Here is a 12,453-nt window from a genome sequence, read left to right on the forward strand (position 1 = left end):
CTGTTGTTGCTGATGGAGCTTTATTTATTCCTGACTATAAATCCAGGAGCCTTCACTTACCCAGTATTGCTGCTGCTGCCAAAATCATCACCAGAATAGAGAGAGAAAAAAGAGAGAGGCTTCCCCTTGCCCCTTTTTCAAATGTACTACCACAGCCTCTTACTAGCTACACCTAAGTGGAAGCCAGCTGGCAAGGAAGTCTGGTAAATGTAGTTTACAGGCTGCCAGTCCCCTTGGAAATAGGAGTGAGTCCAAAATGGCAACAATAGAGTGCGTGGCCAACAACTAATTTGTTTTTTGTGGGTGTTTTTGTGGTACGCGGGCGCGGTACGCAGGCGCGGTATGCGGGCCTCTCACTGTCGTGGCCTCTCCCTTTGCGGAGCACAGGCTCCGGACGCACAGGCTCAGCGGCCATGGCTCACGGGCCCAGCCGCTCCGCGGCATGTGGGATCTTCCCGGACCGGGGCACGAACCCGTGTCCCCTGCATCGGCAGGCGGATTCTCAACCACTGAGCCACCAGGGAAGCCCCCAACAACTAATTTGAAGAGTTCACCCTCTGGACTACTTAGGACACATTTTCACCCTTCTTCCCATATTTAAACTTCCATACCAAATTAATAGCAACATAATCATGCTTCTGCCAAACATGCTGCAATTATCATTCTTACAAACAAAGATGTTCTCACTTTTTCCCCAAAAAGGGAGACACATAGTCCAATCAGTCACCATATCAATTTCAAGGTAATTTAACCCTTCTTCTAGCTGAATCACAAACCTGAATGGGTTTTCTTTAACATAAAAATTAAATTGTAAGGTATAAATGGTATAAGTAAATAAATAATTAAGCAAAGATGTAGGCCTAACTAAATCTGTGAGGGAACTGTATTGCAGAAGAAACCATAATCAGACCCAGAACCACAGCAGTTTAACAGACCAAAACCAGCAAGAAACAAGATATAGAAACTTTGCTGCACCTAAAAGCATTTTCTTCAACTCTCATTTTTTTTTTATTTTTTAACATCTTTATTGGAGTATAATTGCTTTACAATGGTGCGTTAGTTTCTGCTTCATAACAAACTGAATCAGTTACACATATACATATGTTCCCATATCTCTTCCCTCTTGCGTCTCCCTCCCTCCCACCCTCCCTATCCCACCCCTATAGGTGGTCACAAAGCACTGAGCCTATCTCCCTGTGCTATGCGGCTGCTTCCCACTAGCTATTTTATGTTTGGTAGTATATATATGTCCATGCCACTCTCTCACTTCGTCAACTCTCATTTTAAATGTGGCCAAGGAGGATACTGGCCAAGGCAAGGAATGTCCTGTCAGTAACTGTGTCTGTCTCTGGGGTTGGGGTATTAATTCCTCTTCCAATTCAGGAATATTCTATAAAGACAAATTTGTAAAGTTATCTTCCACAATACTCTTCTAGAAAATAGTAAGCGAAAGAGGAAGAGGAAAAAATTTTAAATTGAAATACATACACATACAAATGTATATATGTTTGTGTGTGCGCACACTTAAAACAAGAGAAAAAGGCATAGTTGCTACAGTTTTATGTCTCTAAATGGTTATGAGACCACAGTTGATATTTATAACTTCCTCCTTCGAAAATTCACCCTCTCTTCTTCCTCTTGATTTCAGATAACATATATAGGTTACTATCATAAAGCATAGGCCTCACTCTACGGGACAGTACCCAAACTTTTGATTGCTGTCTCCTAGCTGAAGCCTCATCTGAGTCTTCAATAGGACATTAAAATTATCTATAACTCCAAGAGTTTCTGGTTATTGAACTCTGTAGTAAGACCAATGAGTTCCATGAACATGAACTTCCTGATATACTTCTTTTGCTGTAAAACAAGTTCCTTCGTTAAAAGCAATGTGATACTACATAAGATGATTATGATGGTGTATGAGGCATGCATTAAGTCTACTTATAGTTGTCCTGGAAGAACTGTGATGATAAAAGAAGAACCCAGATCTGAAATAAATATCTATTTCAGTGATGAGAAATTTTGCCCACTCTATAATAGAAGCAGATAACATAATCAACCTGTCTCCAGATAGCTGGTTGGTTTCACTAGGGAATGGAGTTATTTCCTGGATTGTGTTGAATTTTCCTGTTGGCAATTCAGGCACTCTGAAATGCAATAGCCAGATCAGCTCTGGTGAAGATAAAGCCTTGCATTCAGCTCTCATATAAACTCTTATCTTTGATGCAACTGTCACTATAAATATAAGCCCATTGAATAAGACATACAATGGCAGAGGAAAGAGGCTGATTAATACTCACAGGATAGTTGTCTATCTACTTCATTATTGAGAGCTTCCTCTGCAATGGATTTCTTTTGGTAAACATTTACATAGGATAACTTTGCCCATTCAGAGACACATATCACTTACCCAACCCTCTCCTAGTCACCAAATGGTCAAACCGTTAGTCAAAGGCAGCCTGGTATCTAGGCAATACAGACAATCAAATGTACTCTCCAATGTTTTGTCCACTGGAAGGACTTCCTTTTTTCTCTGTTTTTCAGGGCTATAATGCTTCGTATAGCATTATACTATAGCAGACTTTCGTCTTCAAAAAACCACAGGTTCGCCAAAGGTTATGTTTTTTCTTAGTAGTGGGTGGTAGAAATGAAAAACTTTTCCTTCGTTTGAGAAGAGGTAGCCCTGCACACTCCATACCAATTGATCCCTAGAGACATCACTGAAGTGGCAGGCAAATTTTGGGTGTATAAGATATTATCTCCCAGGACAGATTTTATGTTAGTCATTCTGGGAAGGCTGTAATCTGATTCTAGCTATGAGTCTAGTAGCAATAAGGGATGGTACGGTGGGTCATGAGGGCAATCAGCATTCCCTTAACTCAGGTGAAGCAAATTCAGTGTCTCCAAGCAAGGAATTGCTTCTTTTTGAGACACAGCAGGAATAGTTGCTCCTACTGGGAAAGGAGGTTCAGGATTTCAGTTTACAGTTGTTGGATTCACAGAATTCCACCCAAATGCCTTTGTCTCAATTCTCAGTGTTCCACTCTTCTCCAATCAATGCCCCAAATCTCACATAAGTGATCTCATAAATTTATGAATTCAACTTATGTTGTAATTCTGAAAGTGTGATTACGGGCCGGTACTGTTCCAAATATGCAGTATGTGCCTAAAAGTGATAAGATTCTCACAGAACTATCAGAAAAGCTCACGCATTTCTAATCATGCCCTAAACTTCTCATTTTCTTTCTGTGAATTTTTCAGTGCAGTGAGAAGCAATCAACCCCAAAATCTTTGTAGTAAAAAGTTCCACCATAGGACTCAATTGCAGAAGCTATTTGTCTCCCAAAGTCTTGCCTCTAGTAAGAACTTTATCCCAGGCAACATTTTAAATAACTCTTTTAAGTCACTACATGCCATTGACTTCCAGTGTACCATTTTCCACAGGCACAAATATTGCTTTTTTTCATTGCTTTCAAGCCCAAACAGGTCAGATAACCAATTCCAGATTCCCATCTTTAAGGGTTATTTTGTTTGTATTTTTCCTGGTTCAATGCCTGGTATGGAGTACTACATAAAAAATCATATAATTTTTGTAATTTATAAACCAACTAGTTCTATTACATTAGTGAAGCTAAAAATTTAGTCAAAAACTTTTAAAATATCTTTATATTATATATCATGATGTTTACAAAATAAAGGAATGTTATTCTCATTACACACTCAGATACTTTAACCAATTTTTTTGCCATACTTACCTCTAATAAAATGTTAATTCATATTTTTTCTGAATAATATATTGTAATATGATCTTATCTCTAATTGTTTTTATAAAATTAATTGTAATTCAGAGTTGCTTTTTATAGTTTTGCAGTAAAGAGTTAACTCAGGCCTGGGTTGCTCAAAAAAAGACCTGTCTTCAAGACTGGTCTTTGGTTGGCTCCTGGGAGATGACTCTGAGCCCTTGGAATATTCTGCCATATAAGAGTGCTTTTATATGCGGGAGGCCTTGAGCCACACAGTCCCATTTTGGTCAGACAGTTTATGTTAACAACATGATTCATGGTGAATGCCTTTTTTGTTGGGTGTGAGGGATGGGGTAATAGAATCTGAGTAGCTGAGGTCAGTCACACAGATGCTGCATGCCTAGAGGACTGACACCCCCACAAAAACAAAAACAAAACCCTGGACACCAAGACTCACATGCACTTCCTTGGTTGGCAACTCTTTGCATATGTGTTATCACACGTTGTTGCTGAGAGTATTAAGCATATCCCTAGTATTAATTCCACTGGAAAAGGACACATGGAAGCTTGGCCTGTTTTTTTCTGTACTTTGTCTCATGTGCCTTTTCCCTCTGTTAATTTCAATCTGTATCCTTTCACTACAATAAATCATAACCATGAGTATAACATCTTTCTCTGAGTCCTTCTAGTGAATCATTTAGCCTGAGTGAGGTCTTAGAGATCTCCAATATAATAGTTAATAAATTTGAAGTTGTTAAAGCCTCCAAATGACTCTTTACTGCAGATCATATTTTCATTGAAAAAACACTCTTTATAAGTGTGCAAGTATCCCATAAGCTCAAAGAAAACACTACTAAATAATGTCTTCAGCTATATTTTTGTACTGAAATATTTCAGACAAAATACTCAATTCAGAGAATCTTTCTTTGACAAATACTTTACAAGACAAAGCTCTTTAAATAGGTTGTCTCTATGATTATTTTGAATGTTTCACCAAATTTAAGTGCCCAAAGCCATAGGCCTTCTTAATTTTAATTCAATATATGAAAATGAATCATTGTAATTAACTAAATTAATATATTAAAAAATAAAAGCAACATGAACATCAAAATGCAGAAAAAGCATTTGACAAAATCTAACCCCCTTTCATAATAAAAACACTCAATGAACTAGGAATAAAAGGCAACATCTTCAAATCGTTGAAGTGCATATATGGAAAACCTAGAGCACACTTAAAAATTTAACTGTAGAGGTACCGTATGACTGAGCAATTTCACTCCTAGGTATAAATCCAGAGAAATGAAAATATGTGTCCACACAAATACTTACACACAGTTCCAGTTCCACATGTAAAGAGCTTAGAAGTTACCACTATGTCCTAATAAGTAACAAACTGAACAGACTGAAAAATTAACACTCTTCTTGAATACATAAGAGAGGGGAAGACACAGGGAAAATTTGACAAGATTTTGAATTCAACTGTCATTATAATTCATCAATCCATACATTTAAATTTTGTGTTTGATTTCCAGAAATATCTGTTCTCTGGTTAAAAGAAATGAGAGCTTATTTCAGGGCTTTGATGGGAGCCCTTGATTTCTCAGACTATAACTTGAGCTGAGAGTTAACAAACCTAAGTTTGTCATTTTCTCTTCATAAGTGCTTAAGGGCATTCAAAAGATTCCATCCATCACCAGAGTCCTTATAGTCATCATTACTACCATAAGGTAAACTACAGCATCCACTCAGCTTTCAAGGTACATGCTTCATTTGGCATTTCATCCCAATCAAGCATAGGTGATAGCTTGATTAATTATGATACCACTACATGCCGAGAACTACCTGTCTTCCACTGGCAAAGAGCTCAGCACTTCACTCAAGATGAAAGGCATAACAAAATCAATCCTAAAATTACAACTTTATGAGTATATCTTCTGGGACTACTCCTGATACCAATTCCATAACAGTCTGAATCCAATCAGAAGAGAGAAACCACACAGTAATTTGAACAAGAAAAGTTTCATATAAAGAATTATTAACTATAACAGGAGATTCATGTAACAAGGCATTAGCTAGTTAGATGTAAAGAGAATGCTAAAGAATATAGAAATAGCCCATATAAGGAACAACCACTCCCCCAGGGCTGAAAGGGAGCACCCCAGGGCTAAAATTCAGACCTTGTTGTAGAGAGCACAGCCATGGCTTATTGAATGACCAAGAAGTCACTGTGGTGCCATGCTAACAAAACTGGCAGGAAATATATACTCTAAAACTTTGTGGTAGTTCTCCTTCTATGTGCTGGGGAAAGCTCTTCATGGGGAATGCCAAAGGAAGCTGCCAGCCACTGACTGCTTCTGGCCACCATGCACTACAGCAGAGGGATACTGGAGAAGATGCAAGCAATGCAACAGCCTGATGATAGAGAAACCTGTATACACTGCAGGAGCTTGCCAAGCAAACACACTGGAACCAAGAAGTAAAATTTCCTATGTAATGGCTCTCCAGTATCTTCTACTGATAAAATTTAACATTGTGACAGCTGGTAAAGAAAAATATTTAAAGGGCCCAGATCCATTTTCACAGAGCAGGCAAAAAGGATGAGTTTGGAGCTGAGAGGCAAAAAGCTCATAATAATATTGATATAGAGAGGCAATAAATTGACAAACTAATTCTGAAAGTCTGTGTAGGCACCCAATCATACACAAAAGCTTTCAGAAAAAACAAGAGAGAGGAACACATCCAAATTAATTTAATGAGGCCAGTATAACCTGATACTAAAGACAGACAAAAACATTCCAAGAAAACTACAGACCAATACTCTCATTTAAAAAAATTCTTAGCAAAATTTTGGCAAATTGAATCCAGCAATCTATTTAAAAAGATAATAGGCCAGCAATAAGGGTTTATCCCAGGAATGCAAGGTTGGTTAAATATCCAAAAATCAAAAAACATAATATATAATGTTAATAGAATAAATAAGAAGAACCATCTCAATAGATACAGGAAAAAAACACTTGATAAAATTCAACACCATTGATGATAAAAATTCCCAACCAACTAAGAATAAAGGTGAACATCTACAAACTGGTAAAGAGTATCCACAAAAACCCTGCAGTTAACATACTTAATTGTGAAAGGCTAAATGATTTCTACCTAAAATCAGGAAAAACAAATGAATATCTCTTTTAGAAATTCTATTCAACATTGTACTGGAGGTCCTAGTAAGTGCAAGAAAGCAAGAAAAAGAAATAAAAAGCATACAGACTGGGAAGAAAGAAGTAAAACTGTCCTGATTCACAGCTAACGTTATCATGTAGTTAAAAATCCTAAAGAATCTGCCAAAAGGCTCCTAAAACTAATAAATTAATACAGTAAACTTGCAGGAGAGAAGACTTAAATAAATAGATACACCATGGTCAGGCATCAGAACACTCAGTATTGTTAAGATGTCAATTTTCTGTAGAGGATGGACTTGAGGACACAGAGAGGGGGAAGGATAAGCTGGGACAAAGTGAGAGAGTAGCATGGACATACATACACTCTCAAATGTAAAATAGATAGTCAGTGGGAAGCAGCCGCACAGCACAGGGAGATCAGCTCGGTGCTTTGTGACCACCTAGAGGGGTGGGATAGGAAGGGTGGGAGGGAGATGCAAGAGGGAGGAGATATGGGGATATATGTATACATATAGCTGATTCACTTTGTTATACAGCAGAAACTAACACAACATTGTAAAGCAATTATACTCCAAGAAAGATGTTAAAAAATATATACATAGGCTTAAGCTGATTGCAAAATGAATCTTTCATTGGGGTCTGGAAAATTTACTCTCCTAGCAACTATCTTTCAAAAAAAGAAAATAATATATACATATAATTCTAATTTGCTATTTGAGGTTTCCAGTAGAATGACTGTTTTGAGCAATAGTAATTTCTATATTCTTTCTTATAATAAATCAAAAGAAAAAAGATGTGAATTTTCTCCAAACCTATAGAATCAAAGCATACCCAACTAAAATCCCAGTAAGTTTTTTACAGAATTAAACAAATTGATTCTACAATTAATGTGGAGAGGCAAAGTACCTAGGATAGCCAAAACTTTTAAAAAGAACAAAGTCAGAAAAATACCTGATTTCAAAACGTATAATAAAACCAGAGCAAACAATGCAATACAGCATTTGCATAAGTTAGACATATTAGTTCAATAAAACAGAATAGAGGCTAAAAAAAGACTCTGGAGATTAGAATTTCAACAACAGTGTCAAGGTAATGCAATGGGTCAAAAGACAGTCTGTTTAATAAATCATGCTGGAATAAAGTATCCATATGGAGAAAAATGATTTTTGACCCTTTCCATACACACACAAAAAATTCATTCAAAATGGATCAGAGATCTAAACATAAGAGCTAAACCATAAAAATTCTAGAAGACAACAAAGCAGAAAATCTTCATGACACTGAGTTAGGCAATACATTCTTAAATAGAAACCAAAAAGAATGAACCATAAAAAATTAAGAAACTGGACTTCAACAAAAGTGAACACCTTTTTCATCAAAAAGGCACAAGTAAGAAAATGAAAAAGCAAACCACAGAAATGGGGGAGAGAGAGGGAGAGGGTGGCAGGCAGGCAGGTAGGGCCTGAGTCTGGTCATAAGGAATGATTAAAAAAACCCATGTCAAACTTCAACATAGAGAATGAAAGACCCATATACTTTAAGACTGGCATGGACATAAGAAACAGGGAAAGAATGAGGAACTGTTGCAGACTAAAGAGGAAGTCTAAAGTATGACAACTAAATGCAACATGTGTTCCTGGATAGAATTTTGGACCAAACAGGAAAAGGAGACAATATTGAGACAGTTGGCAATATGTGAGTGGGGTCACGAATTCATAACATGATGGTGGTGTCACAGGAATATCCTGACTGGGAGGGGTGTAAGGCGGTTATGCAGGAGCATGTCCTCACTTTGGGAAGACACACACTGGAGTATTTAGCAGTGATGGGGCACCATGTCTGGAAAAGTCAATAAGTATAGGAAAGAAAAGGTGAAGGAACAAACGTGGTAAAATGTAAACAACTGGAGAATCTGGGTGATGGGGAGGCAGGAATTCTTTGTATTGCCTTTGCACTCTTTCTGTATGTTTGAAATTGTTTAAAATGTAACAATAAATAAAAGAATTGATAAATGGAAAATGAAGAATTCATTTATGAATTCATTTAAATAAATTCATAAATTCATTTATGAATGACTCAGTATTTATACCCAAACTGTGCTAATGATCTGTATGAAGTCAGTTAATAAGTAGTCGAGCTAAAAACCATTCACTGCAACCACTCATTAAAAACGTTCACTGGTTCCACATTACCCACCGAATAGGGAGATTATATTGAGATGATGCTTATAAAGCACCTGACTTATTAACCCAGAACATTAATGGGAAGTAAACACCTTTTAGTATCCTTTCAGAATTCTCAGTCTAGTATTTAAAGACCTTCATAATGTGGCCACAATTTGTCTTTTTCTTCTTTTTTAATTTACTTATGTATTCAATACATATTTATTGTCTCTTCTGCCTCAGTCACTATATTAGGTCCTGGGGAGACACGATGAATAAAATAAATATAATTACCAGTTTTGGTGGTTAGGTGAAATCATCATCCAGCCAAACTTGTCACTCACCATTCTGAAACACGGCTTTCCTGTATCTGAGTGTTTATTTACCAAAACACTTTCATTCATTTCCTTATTCAATAAATATTCTACATCCCCAGCTATCACTGTACCTATTTGTCAAGGCATAATTCAAATGCTTCTTTCTCAAGGAAACTTCTTTGATGATTTCTCAAGACAAACTGATGACTATTTATTTGTTCCTCTCATATGGTACTTATCACATATAGCCTTTTTATTGAAGTTATTTAGGCACAGCATTTTAGAGCAAAAAGAGATCATGTTTGGCAAACTCCAATATCAGTGTAAACAGGATAATAAAGAATCTAGGTGTAATGGTAGTGGTGAGGGCTGTGGCCAAGTAGAAAATACACGCCTCCTCTAAAGGCATTTAAATTCACACTCTTCTTCAAACTGTGTGGGCAAAGATAAACACCTTTGAGTTTGGTTTCTCTGATATAGTTTGAGGTCCCACTCCACCTCTTCAATCCACACATAAGGAAACAAGATCCAGGAGACAAATGGCTTGGCCAGTGCGTCTCAAAATTGTGGGCAGAAGCAGAAACAACCTGGTGATCACAGACACTGTTTTCGACTTTATTTTAATCTCCCAAGTGATTCAGCCCTGAATGACGGAGCTTCTCAGGGCTGGTGACCAAACAATGGTTCAACGACTCAACGCCACCCTACCTCCATCAGGCTATCTGGAGGCCAGGCCCCCTTCACACACGGAGGGGGGATTATGTCCATCAGGTGCCTGATGAGGTGAAGTAAACCAGGCGGTAGCCCGTTTAACCTGCTTTGATTCCAGACGTACCTTGAGAACGCTGTTGAGTCCCGCCACACGAAGCGGGGCCGCCACACCACATGTGGCTCTCCCCACACACCTCGTCCCTCTTCCGCCTCCCCAACGTGGGCAACCCTCTGGCGCCCCGCATTGGCCCGCACCAGAACCACCTCTCCTCTACCCAGCCCCCCGCTCAGGCTTACATTGAGAGGTGACCAGGATGCAGAAGAAAATCAGGAAGCAACGGATGTTGTTAAAACGCTGACAGCGGGGAAAAGCCATACAGCCCAAGCCGCAGGGCCCCTCCAAACTCTCTTTCTCTTTTTCCCGTACCTTCTTGATACTGGGGGGCGTGGACCCAGCCTGGTCTCTTTCCCCATTTTTGAAACTTCCGAACTTGATCAGGCTAGCTGGAAAGAGCCTGAAACGTGGGGTTTTCCCCCTGGCTTTCCCGGCCTCGGTCTCCGAGGGCACGGTGTTCTCGGCAGGCTGGGCCAGCGCAGCCCGGGTCTCCACTTCCACTAGGCCCTCTTGCATGGCTCCGCCGCGGCCCGCTGAGGCAGGGGTCTTGGCTGACGCTGGGCAGCGCAAGCGGGGCGGGCCGTGGGCTGCGGTTCCCACAGGCGCGGTGCGGCCTGCTCTCCTTGCTTCAGCGGAAAAGCCTGCCGGGCATGGACGTCGGGGAACTGGTGGCCACCCAAACCTCCAGAGGGAACGTTTCTCCTTGAGCAGGAGGCAAGCGTCCCGCGGGGAGGCTGACAGTTGCCCTTGGAGAGCTTACAGGGCTGTTTCCTTCTTTGCTTCCACGTGGGGAGGGGGAGGGGCGTGGACGAAAGCTAGTCCGACTAGATTCTGATAACTGCTCACACAGACAGGGGCCGCCAGAGGAACTCTAATGCAAAGGATCCATTAGATATTTTGATCCACTAGCATCAAAGGGTGCTACTACTTATTTAATAATTTCTCGTTGGGAAGCAAGGAAAGATAAATGTTCAATGATGGGACAGTAGAACTGTCTCCCAGTTTACCTAGACTTATTTTATCATGGTATTTTTTGAACTGGATGATCTCGCTAGTAACAACCTGAAAATTGTTAAATGACCAGGAGAAATCAGAAGACATGAAAAAGAAACTTCCTTTCCATTAGAGTAGGGTTGTTTTTGTACCTGGGAAAGTAAATCACTTTCCCATTCCCCTATTTAGGGGGGAAAATAAAAATCCTTTCTGTTCTTAACTAGGGATAGAGTTTCCAGGACAACAATTTCTATGTGTAAAACACTTCGCTTAGGAGCAAATGGATGAAAACCAGCAAGATGAAAAAAACAATGTACTTCCCCAGGCACAAAAATCTTTCTGAAAAGAAAGAATGTAAGAGAATATTACCAGGATATGAAATGTGTGTTTTTATGTAAAAATGCAATTTCTTATTGGTTTTCTTTTCTTAGGCAGAAATATAAGTTATTCAGGACATATGTACGGGGAGGATGACTTTCCAGGAGAAATGAAACTATCTTTCCTCCCCTGGATTAGACGTTGTGTTATCAAAAACAATTCAGCTCTTCAACAAGTTTTTGTGCTGCTAAAATGGTACTGGAGCTGGTAAACCAGAGGGAAAAAATCACTGAGAAGAATTGGAGAGGAAGGTACCAGAGATACCACCACTGACCTGAGGCTGGACTTTCTTCAGCAAAGCTATATGCCCATTGGTGAATGGAAATGTTATTTTGCCTATACTAAGAAACTTAATTTGTCAAATACATGTAACTACAAAGAGGAACAATGACCTAGTTTTCCCATGTTCATCATACTCAACTAGGATTCTCCCTTCATATTGCTTCATGACATTAATAACATAAAGGAAACAGAAAGCCTGGGAGGTAGGAAAGAGGTTGGACTCTTATTCTTGTGCCTTGGTACCAGACTGGGCACTCCCTGAGAGCAGAATGAAAAAGACAGCTCTGATCAAAATAAATGGTACTAGTACTTTTACTTCTACTCAAAATACAGAGAGCCAAACTGAATGTTACCCTCACTCTAACAACAATAACCAAAGGAAAAAAGCAAAAAGAAAGCTAGATAATTTTTTAAATTATCACTTTTTTGAGCCCAAAGCAATCAGGTGAAATGATTCCAAGGATACAAACACCTTGGAAGAAGGATGAGACTCACAAACTGTTTCACCTTTGGCAGAGCACAGAAGGAAGAAATAGCAACCATAAAAGAAGGTAGGAAGAAAACACCTGAAATTTT

The 12,453-nt window shown here is 39.0% G+C and overlaps 1 protein-coding gene across 1 annotated transcript in view; it reads right to left on the bottom strand.

The window, feature by feature from the left end:
- Window positions 1-10,740, bottom strand: part of SLCO6A1 (solute carrier organic anion transporter family member 6A1) — a 110,584-nt gene extending 99,844 nt beyond the window's left edge. Inside the window, exon 1 of the mRNA XM_059062353.1 lies at window positions 10,407-10,740. Within this exon, the coding sequence (XP_058918336.1) occupies window positions 10,407-10,740 (334 nt within the window). The remainder of the gene's footprint in view (window positions 1-10,406) is intronic.
- Between the last annotated feature and the right edge of the window lie 1,713 nt (window positions 10,741-12,453).

Source organism: Kogia breviceps, chromosome 4 (genome assembly GCF_026419965.1).
Source record: "Kogia breviceps isolate mKogBre1 chromosome 4, mKogBre1 haplotype 1, whole genome shotgun sequence".
NCBI lineage: Eukaryota > Metazoa > Chordata > Mammalia > Artiodactyla > Physeteridae > Kogia > Kogia breviceps.